The sequence below is a fragment of the Macadamia integrifolia genome, chromosome 1 (assembly GCF_013358625.1).
Source record: "Macadamia integrifolia cultivar HAES 741 chromosome 1, SCU_Mint_v3, whole genome shotgun sequence".
Classification (NCBI taxonomy): Eukaryota; Viridiplantae; Streptophyta; class Magnoliopsida; order Proteales; family Proteaceae; genus Macadamia; species Macadamia integrifolia.
In genome coordinates, this window is record NC_056557.1 from 12,274,867 (window position 1) to 12,290,481 (window position 15,615).

General features: G+C 39.4%; 2 protein-coding genes across 5 annotated transcripts; one reads left to right on the top strand and one right to left on the bottom strand.

Moving 5' to 3' along the window:
* Positions 1-58: 58 nt before the first annotated feature.
* Positions 59-1,134, bottom strand: LOC122077987 (ubiquitin C-terminal hydrolase 12-like). The gene is made up of 3 exons (XM_042643891.1): positions 882-1,134; positions 367-499; positions 59-305 (listed from the first exon to the last, which is right to left on the bottom strand). The coding sequence occupies exons 1-3, from the start codon at positions 934-936 to the stop codon at positions 74-76; spliced, it is 420 nt and encodes a 139-aa protein (XP_042499825.1). The 5' UTR covers positions 937-1,134; the 3' UTR covers positions 59-73.
* A 3,381-nt stretch (positions 1,135-4,515) lies between these two features.
* On the top strand, positions 4,516-12,523 carry LOC122089081. 4 transcript variants are annotated; one of them, XM_042658716.1, is made up of 9 exons: positions 4,516-4,751; positions 4,820-4,854; positions 4,969-5,049; positions 5,444-5,576; positions 5,659-5,825; positions 8,479-8,758; positions 8,846-9,012; positions 9,670-9,838; positions 12,098-12,523. In XM_042658716.1, the coding sequence occupies exons 1-8, from the start codon at positions 4,570-4,572 to the stop codon at positions 9,831-9,833; spliced, it is 1,209 nt and encodes a 402-aa protein (XP_042514650.1). In that variant the 5' UTR covers positions 4,516-4,569; the 3' UTR covers positions 9,834-9,838; positions 12,098-12,523. The 4 variants fall into 4 exon arrangements, with proteins under 4 accessions (XP_042514650.1, XP_042514577.1, XP_042514728.1 ...); XM_042658643.1 differs by lacking the exon at positions 12,098-12,523 and adding an exon at positions 10,017-10,082; XM_042658794.1 differs by lacking the exon at positions 12,098-12,523 and having other exon boundaries at positions 4,829-4,854; positions 9,670-10,082.
* The last annotated feature ends 3,092 nt before the right edge of the window (positions 12,524-15,615 follow it).

Here is a 15,615-nt window from a genome sequence, read left to right on the forward strand (position 1 = left end):
TGAGGGAATTGAGCTGTTTGTTTCAGCCATCCAATTCTCTAGTTGAAAAATACAATTGGATCATAAAGGATTTTTAAGACACATGGTTTGATGTTTGTGAATAGTTTGCCAACAGCAGACTTGCGTGGAAGAAGTTACCTTCAAGCATCAGATATCGGCCACGGATTTGGTCGAATGCAAATAAGCGAAAAACCGCCTGGACCTCCCAACCTAGGGAAAGAAGAACAGAATATCCTATTTGCAAGTAGAGCGACAAGTGATGACCTTTCCCCTTGTCATTCCCATTTGGGTAGAGAACCAATTTCCTGCACATGTAAATGTCAAGTAATCCAATTTTGAAGGAGAAGAGAAGAAGAAGAAACTCACCATATGTAACCACCCGCTTGGAATGCCTGCGAATAACATCTTTCCTCAGATTGCTCTGAAAACAGTGAAAATTGAGTGATTTTGAAAGTGTAGTGAGTCGGTTGTTCATCTCTTGTTGATCTAGAGAGACCTCCTGGAAAGCCCAAACCCCATGAGTCCGTTGCATTCATTGTTCTTACTACTAAATACAAAAATTTTAAAAAGAAAACCATACAAGGCCTAAAACAGAGCAGAAAAATCTGATCTTTGAACGAGATGATCTCAGGTTTAACTAAACATGTTCCAAATGGGTTAATAAAGCAAGAACTGCCAGACATTCTTCATCAAGAAATCCATCAATTTTTCCCACTTAATCCAAAGTATATTTCTGATTTTCCTCAATAATCATAAAAATCCCACTTGTACTCCTTATACTTTAACCCATCACAAAGTCCTATTTATGATCAATTGCTAACGATCCTATCAAGATAAAGTGAACGAAAAGATGAACAATCAAAGAGAAGAAAGATAGTCACCATCAGTGTTGCAGATGACCTTATCATCATCATCCTCTGGCCTCGTCTTCTCCATGGTTTTGATTCAGGGCAGTTATTTTTCTTGGTTACACAAATGTTGTTGAAAAGAGGGAGAGGAGAAAGTGGGTAGACAGAGCGTGAATGAAGAAAGGAAAGACGTGTGAAGCAGTGAAGAAGGGAAGGGGTATGCTTTCACTCTCTTTGCATGAAGAGGTTCCTAGTGCAAGTGTGCAACTAGTGTGTTTGGGTCGTAATGGAAAGGTCTTCAGCTCTTTACCAGATAAAGTTTCATTAAGTTAGTGGCTTTTCTAGATTACTAAACATGGGAAATTGAGATACGTCATACTTCCATGATTGCTGGGCCAACGGTTGCTGTTATCTATAAATACGGATTACCGAGGGTAATTATATTAGGAGTCTTAACTCATCGGTAAAATCTCATATTCTGTACGTCATTTATCCCCCACCCCCCTCTCCCTCTCCCTCTCCCTCTCCCTCGTATGATAAATTATTTGCAACCTCTCTTTCTTTTTGGACATGACGTATTCCACTCCCACCTTTTGCCCCTCTTCCGTTTACTCTTAGTTAATGAATGAATAAAAAATTTCACAAATTCCTAGGTTGCTGCAAACCCTAGTAACAGTTAAGAGAATTAAATCTTAAGGTCAGGTTCCAAAATAGCCAGGGAAGATTTTTTTTTCTAATTTCAAAATTCACCTTGCGAATGATGAAGCTTTCTTTTACTGAAAAAAAAAAAAAAAAAAAAAAAAAACCTAAAATACGAGAAAACACAAGGAAAAAAAAAAACTTTTCTTTTCTTCTATTTATAGCCAAACAATCATAATTTTTTTTATTTTCTTACCATGTCATTTCATTTCTATTCTTTTCTTCTCTTTCCTAGATTCCTTTTTTTTTCATTTCTTTTCTTTTCTTCTTTGGGCTACCAAACACAGCCTAAGTGTACGGCTCTTAATTTAGGCTATGTCTGGTGGCCTGAAAAGGAAAAGAAAAAAAAAAATAGTACAAAGGCATTTTAAGACAAAAATCATGATTACATAATGATTTTTTTATGTATCTATCTCTTTCCTCAAATTCCAATTTTCTTGAATTTTTTCTTTTCTTATGTTGGCTTCCAAACATAGCCTTAATTAAAAATACAACATATGGAGGTGGATTTAAAAAAGTGTGTGTTTCTATAGCACTAGATAGTGGTTTTTGTGTTGGGTTGGACTTCTCTTATCTATTTTTTTCCGCTAACAATGGGTATCCAGCCCTTTGGTCTGACTAATCCTGATGGCCCATACTGACCCCACAACCGCATGGACTGGGTCATAACAAGGTTGAATGAGAACCATTCAACTTTCACTGAAAGCAGTGAAGAGCACTAAACACTCCCGTGTGAGTGGCTCAAGGTGTGCGTAGTGGGAGTCGAACTTAGGACGTCCGAGTTTATGGTTCATACCAAGTTCGTTGCTCACAAATTACGCTATCCCCTTGGGTTAAAAAAATTTGGTATAAGATCCACCAAAGTGAGAAGCATTAACCGGACGTGTGGACTTCTCTTATCTAACCGAGCAATAGGGCCCTGTAAAGTTGATCATTATGAATGTTACGATTCATTGGAGGTTTAATGTGTTTCCAAACCCTCCTGCTCCCTGATTGTAGACCACCCTGCTCCTGCATCGGGAGTTAGGAGTCTCAATCCGCCCCTGTATTATTACTTTCCCCCTATAGAAAGCAACTGGTACTTTGAAATCAACCTAGGAAGCATGGTTGATAATCAAGTAGTAAGAATCTTAGGGATGATTTTGAAAAAGAAGTTCCCAAATAGATTGGGTGAAACTATCCCACTTTAGAAGTACCTGCCACCTTAAGAATTAGATTAAACCATTCGAATTTACCCCTTTAGTGACCACACCCTTTGTAAATAAGTTCTAAGCCGCAAGGCACACCCCAAACTTCATCATATGTAGGAGAAGAAGTAAGGAAACAATATCCTCACTTGTAATGAGAGTAGAGATACAAGATAAGCTATTAGTCTCAAAAACGTGTATTCTTCTTATGAAAATCTTCAAAGTGAGAAAATATAAATTGGCTAATACTTGCGGGAGATGTTAGGACACCACCCACCCAATCCTCATCATGAATTTCTTTCAACTGATTTTTGGCCCTTCTGATTTTAGCAGTCATATGAAAGAACTTCATATTTCGATCGCCACATCAGAACCACTTCATCCAGGATTTTTCATCCCACACTTTCTCCTGAAGCTGCAATGCTGAGTCAAGATCCCTCTTAGTTGAAGATTCCACCTCAAAGAGAGCATCACCGATTCGATTAGCTTCAATCAAAGCTTGAATATCATCCAACAACATCCTGCTCTGTCAACTTCAAAATAAACATTTAGGAAATTTTCTTTAGCCCAAGTCTTTAGCTGACTCTCTAGCCTTTTTAACTTAGCTGATGTTATCTAACAGAGATGTGGGCATCCAGTTGAATCGAACAAAAACAGGAAGTACATTAGGTTTGTGCACTAATGGGTAAAGCCAAATGTATTTACTATCATCATCGACAAAGATGACATAATATTGAAATTTATCAACAGAAACAGTGGGGGCAGGTCCCCAAACATCACAATATACAAGTTCTAGTGGAGTACTACTAATGGAAGAAGAAAGAGAAAATGGTAAGCGATGACTCTTCGCACAGTGGCATGCATCACAATGGGAGAATGTTTTGCGTGTGACTGGAAGGTCAAATTTAGCAACAAGGCGACGAACAATATTTATTGAAGGGTGTCCAAGACGAGAGTGCCAATCAGCTATTGGAGCGCACACAACTGAGTACAAAAGGCACAGTGAAGCAGAGGATGGGAGCTCGTATAGGCCATTGTTACTCTGGCCTTTGTAGAGTATCTGGCGGGTCCTCTTGATATCTGGATTGACCAAACTTGAGTGTAAACATGTTTAACTACATGTTTGAAATGTTTGATAGGCCATTTTTATTGCTCTGCTCATTATACATACGGTCAGCATCATCTAGTCTGTTAAACCATTTTGAGTTTAAAATATTAGAAAGACAAATGCTTTATGTGCTAATGAATACTAAACATTGAAAACAATCTGGATACCAGATTATATAAAGAGAATAGCAATGGTCTAGAGATGGGTTTCTAGAAGCCTAAAGGTTTAGGATCAGAAACATACTAAGAAGCCATAACCGCAATGAATAATTAGTGGTCAAAACCAAATAAGATTAAAAAACACAACATCAGGATATCAGATGTACCTTCGAATGGAATTGATTATTCTATCGGGAGAAAAGAATAACAGAAATTGAAACCAATCCAATGGTAGGATTCCAAGTAAAAGAAGAGTGCCCCTTGAAGCAAGCTCTCCAGAACTGAGAACTGATACCAATGAAGGTAGATTGATCTCAGAACAGAAAATGAAAATAATCAGATTAAGCAACAACAGCAAGTAATAATTATTAATATGTCTGTTTTTATCACTATTCATTATTGGACAATCAAACTCACAAAGGTTGAGTCCTTCTGACTTAATCATTACCATTTGATTTCTTGAAGATTTGATCCTTTAGTACTTTAAATTTTCTCTTGTTATCACATATTAAATTCCAAATTGTATTCATCTCTTAAATACAGAAACTCAAGGGAAGCGTTTTCATGCGATGAAAACTGAATGGGGATCTGATGAGTTCATCCCACTCAGTGTGTTCAAGAACCAGTCTTACGGATATCTTGTTAATGATACATGTGTGTTCGGGGCAGAGGTATTTATTATTGGAGAGAGTAGAAGCGGACAAAATGAATGTTTATGTCTTTCAAGGGGAGCTGGATATTATTACAAACGGTATGTGTGAATGCCCATATTTAATTATTTAGCCTCCTCAACAAGCTTTTTAACATTAAATGATGCAGGATCGTCAGATTGTTTAGTAAAGGACACCATGAAGGTAAGGGTAATCTTTTCAGCAGCCTTAGCTAGTCCAAAATCCATGATATTTGTATTTTCATCTGGTAAAGCATTCAGTTTATGTTGACTGAATTTAATGGATTTGTGTGGACAGAGCCTATAATGAAATCAGCCTATGGTGTACCTATGGGAAAGTCCGCTACATATGATACTACCTTTCCTTCTTTAAAAATAGGTGGGTGAATTGAAAGTAAATCATCAATACAGAAAAGAGTTCTCAAGGTTCCAATTTTTAGGGACCTGCCAACTTTTCTGTTTTATGGTTGGGCTAGTACCAAATACCAACTCAATTCAAAGTTGTCTTTTCTGGGTTGAACTTTTCCAACCCAGATTCTTCATTCTTGCACTCTTTCTTAATAACACAAAGTAACTTGTGATTCCACCCTGTCTTCGCTTCTAGGATAGCAAGCACCATACTAGCATTAGTTTGGACAAAAATTTTGATGGACTTTTGATTCCTTATCTCCTTGTTCTGATGTTGTAAGGCATCTTAACATATGGTTAATAATCTTTTGAATTTTATTTAGTTGGTATGAAATTAACAGATTTCCACTGTTTTTTCTTGGCAGGAGTTCCAATGAAATCAATGAGAGATGATATGCCAACGCACTACACATTTAAAATTAAATCATTTTCACAACTTTGCACGCTTCCTAAAATTAGAAGTGACTCCAAGGTTTTCTATGCTGGTGGCTATAAATGGTAACTTCTTTCCTCCTCATCTTCATCCTCAAAACCATTATTCTTAACATGTATACACGTATCTTTGTGGGCTCACATGCAGGAAGATGTCTCTCTCTCTGAACAAAAACAAGCAGCAGAAAGTACATTATCTGTCTCTTTACTTGGGCATCGAAGAAACTAGGTCCATCCAGCCTGGTTGGGAGATTGAAACAGTTTTTCGTTTATTTGTATTTGACCATATTCGAGGCCGGTATGTGATGCTTCAAGGTAATTTACTAAAACACGGAGCTTTGCCGCTTGTCATGTCTAAACTGATATTTTTTTGGTTAAAGTTCACACCCACAACCCCTCCCCCAGGGGCATATTCCAAATATTTGTGTTTGTTTACATAAATTTTGCTCCGCCATTCTTTAATTGAAGGCCTTACTTGAATAACATACATACGAAATTTTAAAAATAATAATAAATAAGTAAAAAATGCCCTACTTTACTTGAAGATATTTCATAGTTAATATTGTGTCGAAATTCTAAATTGGTGCTCCTAAATTTTGGTAATTTCCTTCTCTCGCATAAATTATGTTCTGTATCTTGTTAACATTTCAGGGTTAAAGAAACCTGATGTGTTCTAGGTACATTAGGTAATATTAAGAGAACACAATGACCAAAAGAGGACAGAAATACAGCAATCCAAACAAACAAACAAAATGGTAGAAATATAGAAGGTCAAATATTTCAGAATCTAATGGTCTTGTGGGGATGAGATTTTTATTAAATAGACCCCTCAACATGCTATTACATTCCTCCAAATATCAAGCTGATCCAATGGTTGAATTTGCTGTAACAAGGTATAACAGAAAATAGAAACTTTATGTCAACAGAGTTTAGCAACTCAAGAGAACCTAATAACTCCGAATCCATGGGTTAGATGACTCAAATTCTGGTCAATTGTAAGACTACCAGGCAGGAAAACATATCAAATATGAAGTCAATCCTATTGCTGGATTAACTAAAATGTTAAATTGAATCCCTGCAGCCCCTGCTGCCCCTGCAGCCAGAATTAATAACAATATCAAAAAACAGTGAACTAGTATTAGTAGAAGTTTAGAACAATAGAGGATGGAAGGAAAGAAAGAGATGAGCACTAAAAAACCTGAGGTCGATGGTTGCTAAGTTACAACTTAAAACAGAAAAGAAAGTGAAGGAAACAGAAACCGTGGAGGTGGTTATGTGATGGAAACCTTCAGTAAACCTTGTTAGTTGATAGGTATAATAGGGCAGAAACTAGGATTAAAAGATTAAGTGATAAAATACCTAGAATATGTCCACAGTAGGAAGGAGATTACCTGTTGGAAAACTGACTGAATCAATGGATGGAAGAACAAGAGGAGAAATGGTAGAGAGGGAAGGATTGATTCGGTTCACCACCTACCATTCCAAGGATACATTGGTTGCTGCTACTTTGCTATAGGAGCTGTTGCTTTAATGTAGAAGACACGATATCAATAAATGTTGCCAAAATCATGGAGAGTTCTCCCTACCTCTTCTATATATATTAATTTAGTTGTAATTACAAAGTAGAGATCTTGGCTACCAAGTAGCTTACAACCAGAAAAATAGGAACCTCTAACGGCTAAAACCAAATAGGAAAAGAATAACATGGAAAATAGATATAATTGTGGTCTAATGAAACACTCAAAGTATGAGCCTGACTTTAGCCAAATCATGAGGGCTAGTTAGGCTGGCTTTCTCTAATGTAGGACTAGATTTGACAAACAAACCAGACCCAAGACTGCAGGAACTTTTTAAACTAAGAACAACCAAAACCAATCCCAACACACCAGCAAGTAGCAGACCAACAGAAATAGAGGCAAACCAGCTGCTGTCGACTTCAATATCCAATACTACGTAGGCCAGATTATAATTGATCAAGTAGATGAACCAGAAGTAGTAATATGATGCAACAGTCCCAAATCAACAGCAGGAATCACAGAAACAGAATAGGACAGATCAAAGCAATCGATTCTGGTTCTGTTCTGGAAAAATCACTACAGAACAAAATATGAGAGATTTCGAATATCTCACTAATGGCTGCACAGAAACAGCCCAAATTTGGATTGATCCTTAGTGGGGAATGGGAGAGCAGTCTACCAGAATTTGAGAGCAAACTGACGGCTGGAACTAATACCAACAGTAGAGGCCAATTGGCTCTTTTGTCAGAAAATCTGGGCAGAAATCAGAAATATAAATACCTGAATGTTTCGACAGCAATAGAACCTTGAAAACCAACTTGAAATAAATAAGAAAAATTGAAGAAAAACCTCCTGGACTTCACGCCGCAAGGAGTCGAATGGATCACACACCAAACCCTTCTCTCTGATCAAACACAAAGAACCCTCACAGAGGGGAAACGCTGCAGCATCTTTTTGTTCATAAAATTGTGGCTCTACTAATGAGAGCTCTCCTTTATTTATAATAATGATGGGGGGATACATAAAATAGAAACTAACTTTAGTTTCCAAAAACTGAAATAGGAAACAAAAAATTAGAAACTAATTTAGGTACTGAAATTAGAAACTAAATAACCCCATCTAAAAAGAAAACTAAAGAAAAAGGAAACAAATCACTGAATTCCGTATGCAACCTTAGAACCCCTAGATTAGACCCATAAAAGTAGCCAAATACACTCCAAACCACATGGACTGAAGGCCCAACACGTATACAACCCAACCCTAAGCTTATTCCTAATAAAACAAGCCTAGTTTGGTGAAGAATCTGCATCATTCTCTCTTGAGGCTGGACTTGTACTGCATGAAAACCCATCCAGCGAATATGTTTGACTCATCTATTTGGTATTGGCATTTAATTTTTATGCTGAACATTGCTCTGTATAAATTGAATTGATTCCGTGCCATCAATACAGAAACCAATGCAAAGTTTGACGAACCGAATACCAAATGGCGAGTTGGTGAGTTCATGTCACTGGAAAGCTTTAGTAATCCCTCTTGCGGATTTCTAGTTAAAGATTCCTGCGTCTTTGGAGCTACCGTTTTCGTTTGTCGGGAGAGATGTTCGGGCAAAGGTGAATGCTTGCAGATGATAACAGAAGGGGTTACTACTGAATATAGGTGGAAGATAGAAAACATTTCGCAGATAAAAGAAAGCTGTAAAAGTGAACCATTTGGTTCTGGATATCACAAATGGTATATGCTGAGTACGCTAATACCGTATTAATTGAATATTTATTTTCCTCATTTATTCTACTGACCTTCCTAATCTTATGTATGCAGGACTCTCCATTTCTATCCTGGAGGATGTGAAGTAGGTCTGGGAAACTATATTTCTCTTTTTGTGCGCCCGGGTAATTCAAGCCTTCTTATCCAAGGACCATATGTTCGTTATTCCTTGACAGTGGTTGACCAGTCAAATGGCAATGGCAATGGCATTAGCGAATGTGGTAAATTCTAAACTTACTTGATATCTTTGGAAATTCTAAATAATGTGGAAACAATCAGAGGAAACTATTCCTTTTTATTGATTGACATGTTGCCAAATAGGAATCTCAGGGCACATGGGCAAATAGCCTGTTTAGTCTTTTTATTTTTTATTTTTTAATTGAAAAACTAACTTCATTAAAGCAAGAAAAACAGAATTTTAGGATAAACAGAGTTCCTAAAACATTCAGTTCTAGCTACCCTATCTAACTCATCAGAAAAATTTAGCTACCCTATCTAACTCATCAGAAAAATTTAACCATCCTTCTGGTTTTCTTTTCTATGACCATGGAATCGATGTATCCATGGATGGATATGGATTACTCAGACCACCAAATTGTAGGATATTAAGGTCAGAGATTCATCCATTTATATTGGTTCGAAATTGTCTGCTTGCTTAGACATTTTGAGGCATTGAATGGATTTTTCCAATTGACATAAATCAATCTAAAGAGTAACAAAAATTCTTATAGAATCCGTGTCCCAATACTTAAGTGATTTGTAGCTATATTGTGGTTGTTAAGACATTCATTTACCCCTGTAGCCTATGTTATGTCTTGTTAATCAATGTTGGATTAGATTTTCTTTAAGAATTTATATATTTTCTGATAATCTTGCAGTTACTTATCACTTTCCAGTCAAAGGAAAGGGTTGGGGTTATCCGAAGTTCATGCCACTTTGTGTGTTTTCTGATCCATCCAAAGGATTCCTTGTGGAAGATACTTGCATCATTTCAGCAAATTTCACAATCATTGGATCAATTGAAATTTTTCGCGAATTTTAGTACAGGTATCTTGAGTGAAAGAATCCATTTGATCCCTTCTTTTTTACTGTTATATAGGATAGCTTTTTCAGAATCACTCTTCCTTCAAACTTAGTTGAAACTGAATTAGTAATGCTCATGACAAAAAGTGAATCTTGTAAAACAAGTAAGATTACTTATTTCCATTTCCTCGGGTCACTGTAGCGATGCACAGGTGCTCATCAGTGCAGCAATGACACCCAAGGTTTAAAGTATTGGCATTGTTTATCATTATTGTTTATTAGATCGGAAATTTGATTTTAAAATATGTATTGTACTAAAGATACAAATGGAAATGGTAAAAACATCAATGGAAAATTGAGGAGAAAATACATTTTTGCAGGTTCTCCTTGATTTCTTTTTTGTTTCGGGGTAGCTCTCATCAGGCTTAGGTCGGTAGAGATCAAAAGATCCTTCATTGTTTTGATCTTCACAGGAGAAATGCACGACATATAATGAAGATCGCTTAATTAGAACAACTCTAACCACACACACATGGGCGGCATGCAAGCATTATCAATGTGCCTTCTATTTTTCTCATATCAGAGGTGATGAAAAATACCTTTTACATATTGATCAGTATTGCTCTCCACTCTCCAACTCACAGACACCTTGGTGATAAGATCTCCACATAAGCTTCACAATCTTCACAATATCTCACATGTGATATCAATCTTCACAAATCTTGGAATTCCTATTGCTATATCTTCTATAGTTGGAAACTCAAATATTGTATACATGGTTACTCATGGAAAGATCTTATTATAATCCTATCTTCCATAGGTAACTAAATCAGGCTATGATTTTATGTGCTCTTATATATATATATATATATTGTTACTCTAGTTAATGGGAAGTTAGAGATAATTTACAATCTAATATGGTATCAAGACCCAAATAGGCCACCGCCCTCTCCTTCATCTTTTTTTCTCTTCCTCTACCTCCTCACCATGTCGCAGGACCCCCTACCATTGAACCTTCTTCTCCTTCCCCTGCTCCTAACTCTTCCCAACCTGCACTTATAGGTGCTCATCACTTTGTTTCTATCAAACTCACGCCCAAGAATTTTCTCTTTTGGCGTGCTCAAACAAGGGACAAAAACTATTTGGTCATCTCGATGGCACCAAACCCAGACCCATTGATCTTCCTACTGCCTCTGAATGGGATGATCAGGACTCCTTAATCATGAGCCTTCTCATCTCTTCCTTGTCTGATGAAGCTCTTCCTCTCATCATCGACAAAGATACAAGTAAAGAAATTTGGGACTCTCTCTGCGCTACCTATGGCTCTATGTTGAACACCTAAATAATGTCCCTCAATCTTGCACTCCAGGATCTCTCTCAGAAGTCTGACGAATCAGTAACTAGCCTTATGTAATGGGCCAAACCCCGTTCTGATGAGCTTGCTGCCGTTGGCTCTCCTCTAAAGCAGACTGATCTTTGTCTCCATATTCTTCGTGCTCTTCGTAAACACCTTCGTGACATTGGGCCTACCTTGCTCGCTCGTTCTGAACCACTGGCTTATTCTGATCTCCTTGGTGTTCTTCTCAGCCATGAGTTCATGAATCAGGCCTCTTCTCGTAACACATCTCTTACTGATACCCTTGCATCTACAGATTCTCCTTCGGCACACACTGCTCAGCGTGATACCTCTTCCACCCCTCCCTCCTCTCAATCTAGGAAAGGTGGACGTGGTGGTCACAGTGGGCATGGATGTGGTGGACGTGGTGGCCATTTTCAACAACAAGGTATGCGCATGTGGTGTTCTATTTGCAACCGAACCAACCACAACACCAATACCTATTACTATCGCCCCCCTTCCCACCCTGGCTATCCCCAACCTCAGCCCTATCATACTTTTAACCGCACACCCCGGCCAACCGCCCACTTCACCTCCACTCCCCCACTACTACCGATGCCCCCTACCCACCTTACTATCAACCCTCCACTGCCCTCACCTGGTATCCCAATACAGGTTCAACCCATCATGTGACTCCTGATATCCACTCTCTCTCCTCTTATGACGGCTACAGTGGCAATGATCAACTCCAAGTAGGCAATGGTAAGGGTCTCACCATATCTAGTATTGGTTTTTCTTCCTTACCCTCTCTCTCTGCCTCTTGCTCTTTTAATTTATGTGATGTTGTCCATATTCCCTCTACTACAAAACCCCTGCTTTCTGTTCAACGTTTTCCTCGTGAAAATAATGTCTTTTTTGAGTTTCACACCTCTCACTTATTTGTGAAGGATCAGGTAACCAAGAGGATTCTTCTTTCCAGACCGAGTAGTGGGGGCCTTTATACTCTGTCTTCCCAGTCTTCTCTCATCGCTCATGTTGCTGCTTGCACTTCCATTAATGGTTGGCACCAACGACTTGGTCACCCTCATTTTGATCTTCTTAGATTTATGATTGGCACTAATGCCTTGCCGTGTCTCTCCACCAAGCTTACTTCTTTGTGTCCCGCTTGCCAATTAGGCAAATCCAGAAGATTGTCTTTAAAGCAAACTTTTTCTCGCAGATTATTTCCATTAAACCTGGTTCACAGTGATGTATGGGGGCCTTCTTCCACTTTGTCGGTTGATGGTCACTGGCATTTTGTTATTTTTATTGATGATAACGCTAGATTCATTTGGTTCTATCCTCTTAAATTAAAATCTGATGTTTTTTCGTTCTTTCAACAATTTTATGCAATGGTTGAACGCCAATTTTCTAGAAAAATCAATGCAATACAAACTGATTGGGGTGGGGAATATCGCTCTTTTCCCCAGTTTTTCCATCCCCTTGGCATTACCCATCGTCTCTCTTACCCTTAAACACATAAGCAGCAAGGCTTTGTTGAATGTCGACATCGACACATTGTTGAGACTGGCCTTACCATGATGGGCCAGGCCTCTGTACCTCAACATTTTTGGCATTTTGCCTTTGAATCTGCAGTGTACCTCATCAATGGAATGCCAACCAAGGTTTCGAATAATGTTTCTCCTTTTCAACTAGTCCATCACAAGACACCTGACTACTCCTTTCTTCGTGCTTTTGGTTGTCTATGCTTCCCTTATCTTCGTCTTTATAATCATCATAAAATGGATTTTCGCTCTGTCGCCTGTGTGTTTCTTGGTTACTCACCTTCTCATTCTAGGTACAGGTGTCTTGATCTCTCCACAAATAGGACTTACATAGCTCGTCATGTTCGGTTTGACGAGACTGTTTTCCCTTTTGCATCTCCTCCTGTGCTTCCCTCTCCTTTGGTCCCGACTCCCTCTCCATGGGCTTCTAACCCTACTATGGTTCCCTCTTCATCTCATGGTCTTCCCTTACCAACACTGTCGCCCTTCCCCCCATTGCCTCTGTCGCCCATCACCACACCCTCTCCCTAACCACCTCCATCATCCACGTCCTCCACCTCACCATCCCCTACCTCTATAAACCGCACTAGACCTCTCCGGGACCTCTACAACAACCCTATCACGCCTCCCTCATCACCGCCCTCCACTGGACCCAACCCTACATAAAACCCCCATTCCCTCCCTTCTACTCTCCCCGCCTGCACCCACCCTATGCTCCTACGCTCTCACAACCAACCTCTTACCCCTCATGCACTGACCATCACTGCCCCTACCATGTCTGAGCCCACTTGCTTCTCTCAAGAAAATAAACACTCTGAATGGCGCCTTGCAATGACTGAGGAATTTAATGCCCTCATTAAAAATGGTACCTGATCCCTCGTCCCATGCCTACCACATGATTCTTGTTGGATGCAAATGGGTATACCGCATTAAGCGGAAAGCAGATGGTTCCCTGGAACGGTACAAAGCTCGGTTAGTCGCTAAGGGGTTTCATCAGCAGCATGGGATTGACTATACAGATACTTTTAGCCCAGTGGTTGAGGCTACCACTGTGTATTCCATCCTTGTTATAGATGTCTCACAAGGCTGGTCTCTACGTCAACTTGATGTCCATAATGCATTCTTGCATGGTTGCCTCATTGAAGAGGTGTTTATGACTCAGCCACAAGGCTTGCCAGACCCCACTCAGCCCACATATGTGTGTCGCTTGCATAGATCATTGTATGCCTCAAACAGGCCCCTCAAGCGTGGTTCCACAGACTTGCCACGTTCCTCCTCCACTTGGGCTTTGTTGCATCACGGAATGATCTATCTTTATTTATTTATTTATTTATAAGACTAATGGCCATTTCATCTATCTTTTGGTTTATGTCGATGACATACTTGTCACAGGCAATTCTTCCTCATAGGTCACTGCTCTCATTGCCAAATTAGCAGCTGAATTCTCCATCAAAGACCTTGGCCCATTGGGTTTCTTTTTGGGCATCGAGGCCATCATACAGCCTAATGACATTCTTCTCTGCCAATCTAGGTATATCCATGACTTACTGGCACGCTCAGGCATGACTGATTGTAGACCAGTTCGTACTCCAATGGCAATGACCGAACCAGCATCTACTTCAGGGGGTGCACCTTTTGATGATCCTACCTATTATCGCTCCATTGTGGGAGCCTTACAATATGTAACACTCACCCATCCAGATGTGGCCTTTGCAGTGAACAAGGCATGTCAACATATGCATGCCCTAACTATGGATCACTGGAGTCATGTCAATTGAATTCTCAAATATCTCAAGCAGAGTTTGTAGAGCCCTGATCTTTAAACCCAGTTTATTGATCGGTTGGTTTGGTTTGGTCTTGTAGAGTCTGAATAGGGGCAAGTTGATGCCGGTGCCTTGCGGTACATGATGGCAAGGGTGACTTCAAATGCGGGGTGGCCGGATGAGATTGAGCCAGTACCCAAGATGATCAGCACGCCTAAGCCGTGCCCTTGCACATATCACAAGGCCATATATGAATAGGAAAGGTATGCTATCGTATTGAATGATAGGAACTTGGTCCACAACGTGTGGTGAGAGTGAAGTACATGTTAAGACTCCGCTTTCCTCCAAAATACAGTAAGATTGGCTTGTTTGGCCAACTGATGGGTGTCATTGGTAGGTGCGAGACCCACCAGTATGACCCACCTATTGGGGTATTATGGCCCCGAGCATGCCTGGCTCGGATGAGCACATGTGTCTTGGCCTCCTCGTCGTAATACGGTCTTGTATGCCCAAAGATATCGGCTACATTGCCTGGAAACACGATTTAATGTGTTTTGGTCCGTAAATGGGCAAAACCAAACATGCCTTGTAAGATATTTATGAACCAATGTATAAATAGCCTTTATAACACTCTCTTCCTCATTTATGGTTTTTAGTAAAAGTGGGTGAGAGGAGTAAAGAAGAGGGAGAAAGAGGAAGAAGGAGAGAAGGAAGGGAAAGAAGGCTCGCCCCTTTGATTCTGGAGCCGCACCTCACCTTTCCGTTACCAGAATAGTGACCGGTGGCTTGAGTTCTTCATTTTGAGGTAAGTAACACCATGAACCTTGAGATTTGATGAAACCCCCTTTGTATATGTTTGAATTTAGAGGATAATGAAGCCATTGTGTGATTTCCTTGAAGTATTTGAAGAAGGAAACAAAGATTGGAGGTAATTGAAGTGGCATTTGAGTTTGGGAAGAGGATTCTAAGATTTGCGGTTTTCCAAGTAAAGGTATGATTTCTTTCCCCAAATCTTATTGTTGTCTTAGATCTATGGTACAATCAAGAATATGGAACTTAGAATGTGTGAGAAATGATGTAGGAATCACCCTATTGGGGTTCCAAGTGTTGGAATAGGAGAAAGGAGAAAAACTGCAAAGTCCAAGAGAACCGGTGGGT

Coding starts and splice junctions, on each gene's coding strand:
- LOC122077987 (XM_042643891.1), bottom strand. CDS start 936: ATGGAGAAGACGAGGCCAGAGGATGATGATGATAAGGTCATCTGCAAC. Junction 500..881: donor GGTCATCTGCAACACTGATG/GTGACTATCTTT, acceptor TGGGCTTTCCAG/GAGGTCTCTCTAGATCAACA. Junction 306..366: donor CAAGCGGGTGGTTACATATG/GTGAGTTTCTTC, acceptor TTACATGTGCAG/GAAATTGGTTCTCTACCCAA.
- LOC122089081 (XM_042658716.1), top strand. CDS start 4,570: ATGAAAACTGAATGGGGATCTGATGAGTTCATCCCACTCAGTGTGTTC. Junction 5,577..5,658: donor TATGCTGGTGGCTATAAATG/GTAACTTCTTTC, acceptor GCTCACATGCAG/GAAGATGTCTCTCTCTCTGA. Junction 8,759..8,845: donor GGTTCTGGATATCACAAATG/GTATATGCTGAG, acceptor TTATGTATGCAG/GACTCTCCATTTCTATCCTG.